The sequence below is a fragment of the Suricata suricatta genome, chromosome 6 (assembly GCF_006229205.1).
Source record: "Suricata suricatta isolate VVHF042 chromosome 6, meerkat_22Aug2017_6uvM2_HiC, whole genome shotgun sequence".
In the NCBI taxonomy this organism is placed as follows: Eukaryota; Metazoa; Chordata; class Mammalia; order Carnivora; family Herpestidae; genus Suricata; species Suricata suricatta.
Genome location: NC_043705.1, coordinates 90,232,332 through 90,247,652, shown reverse-complemented (window position 1 = coordinate 90,247,652; position 15,321 = coordinate 90,232,332). Strand labels below are relative to the sequence as shown.

At 44.7% G+C, this 15,321-nt stretch overlaps 1 protein-coding gene across 1 annotated transcript in view; it reads left to right on the top strand.

Annotated features, from left to right (window-relative positions):
- Positions 1-15,321, top strand: part of DOCK2 (dedicator of cytokinesis 2) — a 404,233-nt gene that overhangs the window by 341,215 nt on the left and 47,697 nt on the right. The window contains exon 33 of the mRNA XM_029942884.1: positions 7,247-7,395. Within this exon, the coding sequence (XP_029798744.1) occupies positions 7,247-7,395 (149 nt within the window). The remainder of the gene's footprint in view (positions 1-7,246; positions 7,396-15,321) is intronic.

Here is a 15,321-nt window from a genome sequence, read left to right as displayed (position 1 = left end):
TTCTTCTCCCTCTTCCTTTCTGGAAAACAACAAGATGCTTGGACATGCAGTAGCTAGTCTGAAGCTCTGAAGACAAAATCATATGCTAAGGATGGAGGAACAGCTCCGGACCAACCATCTTTTGGTGGTCATATTCTTGTTAAGGAAGAAAACTAATGCAGAACTCACTCTGTTTAGCCATGGTAATCAGATTTCTGCTACATCTGTAACTGATACATCATCTAATTCAGCCCCCTCCCTATTCTATAAAAGGAGACCTCACTGAAGCCCAGAGAGGCACAAGGACATTCCCAAGGTCAACATATCAGTGATTCTGCTGAAGAGAAAGAATCTGGCTCTTGATTTCAAGTCCAATATTCTCACTAGTGTTTTCTCAGAATATGCAAATTATTTTTTAAGAGTGTGAAATAGCTAACTGTTTTTCAAAGACTACTGATAATGAGTAAATCATAATGCATGCTAACCTTTTAAATTATGTTTTAATGCCCAAAGCAATCAGAGCATCATCACCATGATCATCAGTATCATCATCTTCTTCTTCTTCTCATCAGGAAGGATGTGAGCAATCCTGTGATTATAAGATACCTAATTGCAAAGATAGTCTCAGGATTGAAGATTATTTAACATCCTTCAGAGAAAAGCCTAGACAAGTATGTGCGTGTGTGCATGTCTACGTGTTTGTGCGTGCTTTTGTGAGAGAGGGAACTTGTAGGGAGGTTTTGATGGAGAGAAGGACCACATCTTGTTACCAGAGCCAGGCCACTAAGGGGTTAATGCCATTTGTGTTTTTGGAATGGGACTATGCCAAATGTAATATACTTTTCCTGATAGTGTAACATCATAACATTCGATTTCTGCTTGAAGCGAAGCAATGCACATTTTGCCAAAATGACTTTGCACTTAGCCATCCCACATTCACTTGTGTTAACATCAGGCTGCTGTGTTAACAGTCTTCGTAGGAAAAAAAAGACAAATTCCAGTGACTGGCATCATGTCCTCGTCTGTGGGGAGGTCGGCCCTGGCAGAGCTATGAGAGCAACTGGGCCTTTGCCTTTTAAGCATGTACAGAGTGCCCAGCCAGCACTAAGCTCCAGGGAAGGGTGGAGAGTTGAGGAAGGATAAGGCACAATCCCTGTTTTGCCAGAAAGAGGCAACATCTAGTCCTAAGAGTAGACACAAACTAAGAATTTAAAGAATGAACTAAGATATGTTCTTTAACATGAAGTGTGTGGTGGAGACTCAAGAATTCAGGCAAATGGGAGGAAGGTGAGGACTGTAAGGTTGGATCCACTTGGGTAAATGGCTCTTGAATGAAACCCCAGTCTGGCCCATGTCCAGCCTGAAATGAAGAGGGGAAAGTACAGGTATTCCAGGAGAGCCACCAGCTTACACAAGCATGGCCTCTTAAGGCTGGGGAGAAGCTGCTGGCAGGTAATAGAAAATGGGAATAGAGAGGTATCCATACATCCATCTCTCCATTTGAATATTGATTCACTTATTTAATAGCAAATATTGAGCACTATGGTAGGCTGAATAACATTTCCCCAAAGATGCCCATGCCCTAATCCCTAGAACCTGTGTATTTATTACCTTACAAAGTGGACTTTTCAAACATGGTTAAGAATTTTGAAGATGGTGAGAATATGCTGGACTGTCCAGACTGACCCACTGCAACTAAAAGGTTCTTAGAAGTGAATAAAAGGAGTCAGGGGAGTCAGAGAGGGATTTTAAGAGATGCACTGATGACTTTGAAGATGGAGGAAGAGGCCAAGAGCCAAGGAATGTAGGTGGCCTCTAGAAGCTGCAAAAGAAAGTACATAGTTTCTTCTTAAGACTCCTCCAGAAAGGACTCAGCCCTGCTCATACTTTGATCTTAGCTCAAGGAAACCCATTTTAATGTTTTTTTTTTTTTTGTTTTTTTGTTTTTTTTTTTATTTATTTTTGAGAGAGAGAGAGAGACAGCGTGAGCAGGGGAGGGTCAGAGAGAGGAGTCACAGGATCTGAAGACAGGCTCCAGACTCTGAGCTAGCAGTCAGGACAAAGCCTGACACGGGGCTCGAACCCACAAACCGTGAGATCATGACCTGAGCCGAAGTCGGAGGCTTAACCGACTGAGCCACCCAGGCGCCCCAAGGAAACCCATTTTAGACTTCAGACATCTAGAAGTATAAGGTAATAACTTCCTTTGTGTTACGCCACTAAGTTTATGGTGATTTATAACAGCAGCAACAGGAAACTAATATGAGCATCCTCTAAATGCCAGGCACTATGCCTATGGCTGGAGTTATAACTGGAAACAGGTTCATGATAGAGCCCTTGACTTCATAGACTCGGGTTCATTGCACTGAATAGTGACCTACTGATTGCAGAACTGTCTCCTTATAGTCAAAGGGGAAGTCACTGCACAGCAGAAGCTTGGGGTACCTGGAGACTCTGTAAAAGACTCCTCCTGTCTCATGAGTGAGCCAAGGATGGCCTCGATGAGCAATAGTGCAGAGCCTTTACTCCAGAGCAGTCCTATCCTCTGAAACTGGAATGTGAGCCATCTGTCTAAATGCAAATTCTCTAATGTCCACAGTTTTAAAAAGCAAAATGAAATAGTGAGAGTAATGTTACAATATAGTTGGTTTATCCCCATATTCCAAAGTGTTATCTTTGCAACATGTAATCAATACAAAACATTATTGAGATGTGTTGACTTTTATTTTTGGCTTCCAGAACTCATTCTTTGAAATCTAGTGGGCTTTTTATACTCAACAACACATTTCAACTTGGAGTAGCCTCAAGTGCTCAAAGGATACATGTGGCTGTAGTGTCCATATTCGATAGAATAATGTTGGAGAATGAGTGGGGGTTATGTGTGGGGACAGGTAGCAGTAGGGTTCAGCATAGAAATGGGGTCCGGGAGGGGTGCATGGGTGGCTCAGTCAGTTAAGAGTCTGCCTTCGGCTCAGGTCATGATCTTGCGGTTCATGGATCCTGGCCCCGTGTCAGCCTCTGTGCTGACAGCTTAGAGCCTCGAGCCTGTTTCCAATTCTGTGTCTCCCTCTCTTTCTGCCCCTCCCTTGTTCGCACTCTGTCTCTCTCTGTCTCAAAAGTAAATAAACATTAAAAAAAAGAAAGAAAGCAATGGGGTCAGGGAGCTGGAAGGGAGAGCATGGTGGCCAGGGAAGGGCCCATAGGCAGCCCCAAGGAGGAGGAAAAGAGTGTGCCCAAGGAGTGGAACCAGGCCATGGAGGGAGGACAGGCAGGCAAGTAGAAAGATGAATGGTACGGAGCAGAGGCATCAAACTAAACAGACCTGCAGAGCTAGGTCCCAAGAATAACAGAAACCATGGGAAGATTGTAAGCTGTGAATCAACATGGTCAGATTGGGACTTTTCAAACATCTTCAAGGACAATTATAAAATATTTAGGTGGGATAAAGAAGGGTCTGCAGGGTCATGAGTGTCAGTCCTGGGAGAAAAGGTAAATCCACTCTGACCTCCTTCCCATGCCAGCTCTTTACTCTGAGGTGAACAAGGATAGGACTAAAATGTTCTGTGCAAAGCTCAGGAAGCCCCATGCATTGCAACATGTCTTTATATGTTGCTTTTTCCAGAATCTAGCAGAGGCTGAGCTTACAGTACTCACCATCATCATCACCACAATCAACATCAGTACTTACTGAGCCTTTCTAATGAGCCAGACACTCTGCAGAGCCCTCTGTTTATATGAACTCGCTCAAGCTTCTCAACAATCCTACCAGGCAGGGATTATTTTTATCTCCATTTTACAGATGAGATCACAGAGGCTTGGGGAACTTAAATGACAGGCACAAAGCCACAGGGCCATGGAGTAGCAGCGGTGGGACATGATCCAGGTTGTCGGGCTCAGCGATTCTGCAAGGCCTGGAGGGAAGCTGGAGCTGGGTTTGTGCTGGACGATGAGGAGCAAACAGACTGCCTGTCTCAGAGCAGTGCCAGATGGGAGCTTTTCCAAGGCCAAGTCAGAGCAGCAGTGATCTGTGTTCTTTCTTCCTCTTTGGAACTGAATGAGTGATCTTTCTGGATCAGCCCAGCCTTACTTCAGAGTCCCCAGGGGTATGCAAGTCTCTGAAATCCAGGAGGTCATGACTTGTCCACATCCCTGGTCATTCCAGAGTCTGTGCCCACCTTTAGAGAGCCATCTACTCTCCAAAAGAGAGCCCCTTCTGTTCCTATGAACCTCACAAGGTCAGTGACTGACTGTACTCTGGTCTAAGCAGGTTCACAACGATGGTCTTCTTCCTCCCTGCTTCCCTCCCAGGTCTCTTCCTCCTTCTTCCTTTTCTGTCACGTCATCTTCTTAGTGCCCTGATACCAGTCTCCTCCGGAGAGGTGTGATAGATGAGGCCATTGCACAGATTAGAAACCCAGGCCAGAGAACACACAGGACTCCTTTCCGCCCACACATCGAAGCTCTTCTCTGCGCTCTCATTACCAGCAGAGCCTTTCCCAAAGCCTATGTAATTTGGCATTTGGATTTATCCTGCTGGCTTATTGGCACCTTAAAAGCCTTTTCTAATTGGTATCTGTGCTCAGTGAGATTCAGCTTGCATTATATGAAAAAAGACTCTCTTACTGATTTCTTGCCTTGTTTTTTTCCAAATACAGCAGCAGGTGTGTCTCTTGAATGAGGATTTTTTTTCCAAATGAGTTTGCATTCAATTAGCTACAAATATGTTGTGTGTGTGTGCATGCGGGCACATTTCTATGTATATAAAGACACACACACACACACACACACACACACACACACACACACATTCAGATTATTGGAACACAAAATCCAATGTGCTGAAATTCCAATTTTGATGTAAATGAATAAAATTTCTTCACAGAGCATTGTAAGGGGCATTCAGCTCACACTGTATTTAGAGATTAGCTCACACTGTATTTAGAGATCAGCATCTCTCTCCATTTCCCCTATTCTTCCAAACATCTCTTCAGCTGACTGCAAAGAATGGAGGTCAAGAGTATCGAAGAAATCCCTGGTCTACAGCAGGTCCGCTCTTTATTTTAAACCATCTTAAATATATCCTTATCATACCCAATGCCCTCCAGTATTCTAAAGGCCTTTGTTGCATAAGCAATTTCTCCATCCCGTGGTGGCTTATCTGACAGTTTCCCATTTACTTTCTACTTATTATTGCACTTGACTTTGAATTTTAAAACCCCACTGTGGGTTTAAAGGATCTTGAAGGACGAAATAAAAAACCTAGATTAGCAATTACTATAAACCTGCTAGAACGTACAATTTTTTTTCTTTTCTATTTGGGCCAAAACGAAGACTTGAAGCTCAAGTGTAATCCAAATGCATCATAAAATGAAGCGGATATCCTGGGAAAGTGTCTTTATATTTCACTCAACTCTCAGCCTGACTTCACCATTTCATTCTCACTAACTGAAGATAGTCCTAGGGTGATACCTTTTTTATCTGAATTCTGGGGAAATACTTGAACATTAAGCCTCATTGAGGCTGAATGAAAATTCATTTTCTTGCCGTCTTCCCTCTTGGCTCCTTTTCCATCTTTAATCGAAAGCAGCAGCCCCAGGCTGTATGCCACACCACCCGAGTTTCTGCACCCCCAGGAGCTCTCTGCTCCAGGTTAAGACCCCCACTGTTTGATCAGACAATAGAGAAAACCAGCGTAGACTTTGTGGGCTCTGAGACCCTGAAGCGGCAGCTGGGGATGGAACACCCAAGCATCAGATTCAATGATAGGGTTGCCTGGATGTGCTTGCCCTCTCTTTCCAGGAAGTCCTAAGTACCCCCCACCGTGCTCTCTCGTGTGTATTCTGCTTAGTTCTGACTCAACAAGGCTGCCCTTAATGGTGCATTTTGGCCACATACCAGAATAGTAATAGCTAACACTACGTAAAGTGTGCCACGTGCTAAGCACTGTCCCGGGTGCTAGGTAAAAATCCATTTATTCTTCACAACAACCCTATCAAATAAATACTATTTTCCAAGGTTACAGGTAAGGACACTGAGGCCTCAAGTGGTGAGATCAACTTCTCTAATATCTTACAGCTAGTTGATGGTGGAGTCAGGTTACAAATTAAGGCCATCTAGCTCCAGGATCAGTGCCCTTAACTGCTGGGCCACACTACCCGTGTCCCTAGATGCTCATTTTTCCAGGCTCTGTGCTAAGTACACACAAGTATATTTTCACATGGTCTTCTCAACAGGTGGGTATTGCTTTTGCATTTTTATAAGATGTATATCCAAGGCATATAGCTAGTTAGGGCAGGAGCTAGACAAATTGACTTCCTCATTCAACAGACATTTTTTGAGCATCTAATATGCTCTATACTCAGTGCCATAGGTACAACAGTGATAACAGACATTGTCTCTACTCTCATGAAATGGAGGAGGAAGACAATTGTCATATTATTTCACAAATAAAGCCATCATTGCAAAATTGGGGGAGAAGGCACAGTACAAGAAGCCAGTACAGGGGGTCTGATCTACCTGGGGTGGGAAGTTATGCACCATGGGCTTTTCTCAACACATCTATCAAGTGGGACCCATCCAGGGGAAGCCAGGTTGCAAGGGGTATTGTGGCCCAGACAGAAAAAACTGTTCTCAAAAAAGGAGCAGTGTGTGCATAGGCCTGGCAGCGAAGGACACAAAGTGAGTTTGGGACACCAGAAGCAGACCAGCATAGCCAGAATGCCAAGAGCAACAGGAGGTTCCTGGGAGTGCCTCACCATTATACTCACTATTCCATTGGCCATACTGTTTCTTCAAGAGGAGGGGTGTGGGGGTGCTTCACTATTTCACTGACCGTACTTTGCTCTTCTTGTTTCATGAAATAGTTGCTGAAAGCATGTCTTCCAATCTCAGAAACATGGTGTGTGATGCAGACAGGTTTAATTTCAAATACCCCTGTGATTCGCCATCACCAACATATTCCATCAGGGCTCCATTTACCAAGAAGATCACGCAGGTGAAAACCCTTGTAAGCAGTGACATGCTTTCCACAAACCCATGTTATTATCCTTAATAACAGCTCATTCTGGATGATGCATGCACCTCTTACAGGAGTTAATATATGTAAGGTGTTCAAAATGGTGCCTGGCTCCCATAAACAACCATGTAGGTCTTAACTATTGTTTTTACTATTCTGCCTCTTTTTCTTTCCTTTTCACAATCTTGCTCTGAGGAGGATCTGTGCACCATGAAAACTGTTTTATGTGTCCATGTCCCTCTTCTCTTACAGGCCAGAACAAAATCTGCTTCATCCCAGGCATGGTGGGACCTATATTAGAGATGACACTTATCCCTGAGGCTGAGCTCCGGAAAGCCACCATACCAATCTTCTTCGACATGATGCTGTGTGAATATCAAAGGAGTGGGGATTTCAAGAAGGTAAAAAATGAGGCTTGGAAACCCATGCCATCCTCTTTAATCCCCAGCCCATTTCCCCATAATGATATCCTCGTTCCATCTGCCTGGGCTTCATTCAGGGGCTTGACAGTAGGCGAGGGACATTATTCATGTGCCCAGAATGAGCTGACAGATTGGATTAGGTCACTATTCTATCATGCTTTGCTGCCCAAGGCCAAGATTAAAATGCACTTTCTTGCTATGTACGAGCTTGGTCCCTTTCTCAGTAGTACAAGGACCCCACTTCCCCTTCCTAAGACTCCCTCAAAGTGTGTCCAAAGAGCCAGCCCTTCCCACCTGCCCCCATCCCACACCCGCCTCTGTCCAGGTCTTTCTCTTCTGGGACAGCGTGGAAGATCTGTATTGTCTAGAAAGAGCTGACCTTCCCAGGAGTCACACTCAGTCACGAGTGAAAATTGACAGTGAATGGTATCAGAGGCCTGCTGCTCAGGAGAGACATGTGGATCTGCCGTGGCAGTAGGAGACTTTCCCCAGCATGGAGGGAGTGGGGAACTTGTGTGCAACACAAGTGTCATTGGCCAAGTGTTGTCATTAAAAGTCCCATCAAACGTGAAGGATGAGGACCGCTGTCTGGGCCCAGTCACCACAGAAGCTTCTGACAATGGAATAAGCCCCATCTCCACAACAGGCCCCTGGCAGTGTTCAGTAGTTTCACCCAGTTCAGGAAAGTAGGTGTTCAAGTCTTGTCAGGCTGTCTCCACTGAGGTTCCCTCAGATCTTGCCCCACTGTCCTCTCTGCCATACCTTCCCACCTGGTTTTACCCCTAACAGGCTCTCCCCCTCCTCCCCCAGCATTTCGGCCTCTCACTCTAGACCATCTCCTGCCACCCAACAATTTCCCTTAAAACTGCTGCTTAAAAGGCAGCAGATTCCAACCTGTTCCCTTACAATCCATACAGCTCTCACCCCTCTATTGCTTACTGGTTCTCTAATTCTCACCCAGTAAAGTGCAGACCCCTCCCCTTGTATTCATGGCCCTCCTTGCTCTTCAGTCCTTTCAGCCATTATGCCCACCTCTTCACCCCACCCACCTGTTCCCTGGCTATTCCTGCAGCTCATCCGAATTGGTGTTGCCTTGGTCAGTGTCCTCCTCCATGCATTTCTCCTTCTTCTATGCTCTGCCATGTTCACAGTCCTGCCTGCCACCACCTAAACTCCTACTGATCCTGCAAAGTGCAGGGCAGTCCTGTGTCCTTTAAGAGACCTTTTCTCTCTATTCCCACATCGTTTTATCTGTCTGAGGTATGATGATTATATACTGCCTTGTGTCATACTCATTTCTGAGCATTTTCTGCATCTTCCTCTTCCTTAGGTAATAAAGGTGATGATGATGACAAAAATGATGGCCATTGACTGGATGCTTACTATATATCAGGCACACTGTCAGTACCTTCGATGCATTAGTTCCTGTGATCTTGCTTATTGCAACCCTATAGAGAGTTAGGTAGCATTATGATACCCATTTTACAGATGAAAATCTCAAAGCTTAGAGAGGTGAAGACACTTGCCTGAAGTCACACATCAACAAAGAGGTGGGCAGAGACTGCAACACAAGTCACTCTAGTCCCCAGACCATGCCGTGCCCACTGCATCGTCCAGTCCCTGGTATTGTCACAGTAAATGTTGCCTGAGTGAAAGAATGAATAGCATCCTCTTCATCACTGCTCTCTCAAAATATGTTCCATGGAGCACTAAGCCAACCACATGCTCTAGGGAAGAGGGTTTGGAGGTTAAATACCTTTGGAATCCACTGCATATGGTAACTCCTCTTAGAGATTTCCAGTGCACATTAACATAGTTAAAGCACTGAGGCATTTCACAGTAAACAGACCTGCTCAATTTCTCAAACTTATTTGTGTGAGAAACATCAATTGGATGTGCCATTCTTCCAAACACGTAGGAAAACATTTTTCTAAGGAGAAAAAGAGACTACAGGCGGTCCCCAACTTAGGATAGTTTGATTTACAATATTTTGACTTAACGATGGTGTGAAAGTGATACACGTTTAGTAGAAACCTTACTTCGAATTTTGGATTTTGGCCTTTTCCTGGGCAGTAGTATGTGGTAGGTTCTCGGTCGTGATGCTGGGTGGCAGCAGCAAGCCACAGCTCCCAGTCAGCCCCGTGACCATGAGGGTAAACAACAGATATACTTAGAACCATTCTATGCCCATATGACCATTCTGTTTCTCATTTTCAGCAAAGTATTCAGTAAGTTACATGAGCTAACCAACATTTTATTATAAAATAGGTTTTGCATTAGATGATTTTGCCCAACTATAGGCTAATGTAAAAGTGTCCTGAACGTGTTTAAGGTAGGCCAGGCTATGCTATGATGTGCAGTAGGTTAGGGATGTTAAATGCATTTTTGAATTAACTATATTTTCAACTTACAATGGGTTTATCAGGACATAACCTCGTTATAAGCTGAGAAAGATCTGTAGTTAGCTCTGATGATAGCAGTGTGAGAGAGTCCCCTCCTGCCCAAGGCTTAATTAGCAGGAGCTCTCTAGTCCCAGAAAGGCTAGTGACCAGCTGTCCCCTCGGCAAAGAGCCTGAAAAGAAATCAGGTTGGGGAGTTCAGATAAAGAAAGACACAATATCCAACTGGTTGGGATAAGGGGGAGTAGAAGGTGAAACACTGGATTGGGTATTTGAAAGCAGTTTACAATCTGCTGACTTTTAAGGGGGATGCCAACTGTGCGAAGCTTGGAAACATGTAGAGGGCACACAATGTGATGTGAAGGGCATCATACTTACCCTCAAATCAGTACGCCCTCCAGAGGTGTGTGCACAGCTGTCTCAGAAGATGTCCTAGGAGCAGACGCACAAAGGAAACACTCCAAGGACCTGATGGTATGCAATGTTTAAAAAACAAGCAAGCCTGTCAGTTTTGGATTACAACCTGACCGTTGTATTTGGTGGCCTTCAGAGGCTTGTCTGAGTGTGATTTTTTTTTTTTTGCCAGAAAGGATTTCCTTATTGTGGCATCCCCATGACATCCACCCACCTGTTTTCCATGAATGGAGGTCATCCTTGGTCTCCTCACTCCAAGCATGTGTTCATTGTAATAATGTTCCCCAACTGGTTCTCCTAATTTCTCCCTTATCAAAAGAGACAGCACAATCAAGCTGACTAATGGGGCAGCTTCCCATGGGCAGCTGGTGTGTTTGGTAGGAGCTCAGCTGTGGGGTGAGCAGAACCAGGCCTGACTTCTTGGTTCAGAGTAAGCAGCCGTGAAAGTATCCCCGCGAAAGGAGGAGGCCAGTTCCCCAGGAGCCCCAAGCAGCCCTGATGGCCAAATCCAGAGCAAATCCCAGCACTGGGTCTGAAATCCAGGAGGCGTTGCATGCAAACTAGCATTCTGGAATGATGCCAAAATTATCAGCTAACAACTAGGTGCCTAGAAGATGACAGATAGGCTTTCCTTTGTAAAATTTTAGTTTCATAAAGGAAGTAGCAGAACCCAAAGGAAACTTTAGCAGGACCCCTGCTCTCAATTTATACCAGGCCTCTGGCCTGGGACACAAGATCTTGTGATTTTCTTGCTGCCTTGCTTTTGCTCAGGTTCTTCCTTTTATTTCTTCAGCTGAAAAGATTCTACTCATCCTTCCGCTGAGGCCTCACATTTTGAGATGGCCCTTCCTGCTTCCGGAGGCAGGGGTTCATCTGGATGCAAAAGACAGATGGGCTCAAGCAAGATATGCATGGGCTGGAACTGGGACAGGAAGGGGTTCAACACTGATGGGCTTACGAGGACATGGGGGTGGGGAAAAGGAGGCTCTGGGGCAATCTCTTTTTCTGCTCTGAGTTTCTTTGCAACCTCATTGCTCGATTTCCCCATCTTTTATAGCCCAAATTAGATAGCTGATGTGTTTGACTGATAACCTTTTCCCCTCACGAGTAGAGCACTTCACCCAAGACCATCTCAAGGGCTCCTATCCTGTGCCTCAGACTGGATGTCCATTCCTGGCACACTGTGATTCCTTGGTGGGGCTACGGACAGGACAGTTTGGCAAAAGAAGCCTTGGCTTGCCACATTGTGGCTGGCATGGCCACACCCAGTCAGGGTGAAATGCATTTTGCCCTGCCTAAATGAGGCTCAGGCATATCACTAATGCACACTGCATGATGATCTGCTCATAGGTCTGTTCTTCTCACAAGACCATGAGATCTTTCAGGGCCAAGGTTAGTCTCTCACTCCTGAACCCATAGCACTTGTCAAGTACCTGTCATGAATGTGGGTTGGAACCGTGTGAATGTTCCCAGGATGAATGGAAACATTTAGACCTGCATTCTTCCACATTTCAGAGCAAAGCCATAGAACAAGGAGGAACATTCCAGTGAATATTTTCATCATGTAGGGTAATGAGGGTAGCTGACCATTGCTTGAGTAATCCCCAGAGGCTGGGTAGACCAGCTGTTTTCCTGGCCAGCTCTTTGTGGAGGGAGAGACTTGGGGTGTCTGGGTGAAGTTGGTGACAAGGAGTCAGAGTCCTGGGCCTAGAGACTGAAGAGAGTGATTGCCTATTATACGGATTGTAGAACAGGACTGTGAAACAATCAGCCTGAGGGTCTGAGCCATCCTGGGCTGAAGGTCCTAGAGAAAACTCCTCTCAGAGATGGAATAGGTAACAGCATTTGATAGCAGCACCCAGAACAGCGCCAAGGACTCAGCACAAGCTCAGTAATTGCTTGGTAAATGAATTAATGGACAGAGTTATCAGTTGAGCAGATCCCACTTAAACAGAGTCTCAGCCTGAGTAAGGTGGAACGTCAAATGGCTTAGAACATAATGTAGAAAAAACAATCAATTCAATAAATATATACTAGGTACCTACTATGTTCTGGCCAGTGTGCTTTGGAGTTAGATAGACTTGCTGCTTGTGGGCTGAATAAATTTGGGTAAGTTATTTAACCTCTTTCAACCCCAGTATCTTCATCTGTAAAATGAATATCATAATACCGTTGTAGGTTCCCAAACCCCAGCTCCACAGGCAATGATCTGGAGCAGGTGGAGACAAGATAACTCAAAGAAAATTAGGAAACTGCACTGACTCTCTAAAGCATCCCTTCTCACATGACATTATCGTCTCCAGCTTTCCCCCAAGCCTGCTTCCATCCACCCCCCACCCCCCACCCACAACAACCAGCATTTCATTAACAAAGGAGGCCACGGGCTGACTTATTGGTGCCAGATCTAACCCTACTATCACTCTGCCATCCTGGCCTTCCACACTATCTCTGCCCCTCTCATATGAAGTCAAAATCAGACACTTGAAGAAGAGCTCTTGTTTCCTAAATTTTACTCTTCAGCAGGATTCTAAGCAAACATATAATGAAAATAACCAAGATGTTCTAAAGTAGTCAGGAGAGGTCGCAAAAGCAATTCAGGGAAGGCACGGTGCAAACCTGAGGCACCCATCAGTCATTCTGCTGGAAGGGGGAGGCCCACTCAGGAGGGCTGGGCTCTTAGAGTTCACTTCCTTTTTCCTGAATAGGGCCTCTTAAGATTCCTATTGGGCCTCTGTAGCATTGAATTCTGTGAAAGTAACCTTGGATGCTTAACAAATACCCGCCTTGCAGGGATGGAGTGAGGAGTCAACAATGTGACACAGCTATGCAGCTGTGGAGAAAATGGAATTGATTTGGAGGATCTAGACCTTTGTTTTAAGCTCTGCACAATGGTGTGGCATAGTGTATGTTTGGGAGCATATGCTGGACCCTTGGGCCTACTCTAAGTCAATTCTATCCATGCTTTGAAACCCAAGACAAAGGTTCCACTTGGCCTCAGTTTCCTCATTTAAAAAATAGGAATAATGATATCTATCTCCCTTGGCTATCATAAAGACTAAGTGAGATGGTGATACTACTGACATTGACTATGTTGACAATGTCATGATAATTATTGAGCACTTACTATGTGCCAAGTGCCATGCTAAGCCTTTTGCATGTGTTTTCCCATTAACTTCTCCCAATACCACTCTAAGTAGCTGCTGTTTTATTTATTTATTTTTAATTTTTTGAGAAAGAGAGAGCATGTATATACCAGCAGGAGAGGGTCAGAAGGAGAGAGAGAGAATTTTTTTTATTTTTTTCTTTATTTATTTTGAGAGAGAGAGAGAGAGAGAGAGAGAGCACAAGTAGGAAGGGACAGAGATAGGGGTAGAAAGAGAATCGCAAGCAGTCTCCATGCTGTCAGCATGAAGCCCAATGCAGGGCTTAAACTCACAAACCATGAGACTATGACCCTAGCCAAAACCAAAGTCAGACACTTAACCAACTGAGCCACCCAGGCACCCCAAGAAAGAGAGAATCTTAAGCAGTCTCCATGTTCAGCATGGAGACTGGTGCAGGGCTCAACCCCATGACCCTAGGATCATGACCTGAGCCAAAATTGAGAGCTGAATGCTCAACCAACTGAGCCACCCAGGTGCCCCAGTAGGTGCTGATTTAAATATCCACTTAACAGATGAGAAAATTGAGCCTCAGAAAGCTTATTAACTTTCCCCAAGATCATATAGTGGGGAGAAGGGTCAAAACAAGACTCAAACTAAGTGTCCTGGATGCGAGGGGCTGTGGTCATAGCCATTCCTGCACACAGTGCCTGCTTGGGAGCAAAATGGGCTGGCGTCTGTTATGGGATGTGCTTGACTAAAACCTTCGCCCCCCGACCTGCCCTGAGGGGCTCAGGCATGGTACAGCTTCATCCAGCTCTGCACAACCCCTGGCACCCTGCAATTTCCTTCCCCGCGGGCTCTTTTGTGACCCTGTGACAAGTGCTTATTTACCCCATGCATTTCTCTGCTCTAAATGAAAGTTCGTGGCATGAGGAGGAATCATGCCAACACTTAACACTGAACAACTCAGACAAGAAAAAAATGCTGGTTTTTTTCCCCATAAAGCTGCTTTCCAGTAACATTCATCAGTAATAGCAATAACATTAGCAGTAATCATAAGCAGATGAGCAAACCCAATGCATATGTGAGTTTATGCTCTCCCCTGGTGCTTTATATATAAAATCTCCTCCAGTCCTCCTACTATCCCAGGTGATAGATGCCACTATTATATTGTCAGGGCACACAGGCCAAATCTGTCTTGTTACCTGTTTTTGTAAATGAAGTTTTGTTGGAATACAGCCATGCTGATGTGTCTATATATTATCTATGGTTGCTTTTGTGTTATAGCAGCAGAGCTGAGTAGTTGTGATAAAGACTGACTAACCAACAAAGACTAAAATATTTACAGTCTGGCCCTTTACAGAAAATGTTTGTTGTCCCCTGATGCCTGATATAAACTCTGAAAAGGGATTAGAAAGACAAGATAACTTTTCCAAGATGGTGGAGAGAATGGAGCAGACATGTAAAGTCAGACAGTCTAACATCAGAGCCCATGCTTCTGGTCCTTTAGCCGTATTACTTCCTGCCCCAAGCTTGGCACAGTAGACATCTCTAATCATGAGAGCCCCAACCGTTAAGTCTGGATAATATTTGATGTATACAAGATGCTTAATATAATGCATCATGAAAAGTGCATGATTCACATGCAGACTGGCAGCCCAGACCCTCCTCAGATTGGCCCCCATCTAGGTCTTCATTCTAATTTTTTCCTTTATTTCTTCTTGAACTCTGCTCCTTCTTAACTCCTCTCCTCATTTTTCTCTACTTTCTCACCTCCACAGCCTTTGCTCACTCCATTCCTTTTACCCAGAATGCTCTTCTTTTTCATATTTATCACAATCCTACCCATCCTCCAGGTTTTTGGTATCTCCTTCCATAAATCTTCCCAACTGGGGAAACTCACAGGTAATTTTCTCATCTGTGCTGTATCAGCACAAGCTTTTGGTCCTTTCCTTTGGTCCTCAGCACACAAAAGTGAGGGAACAATG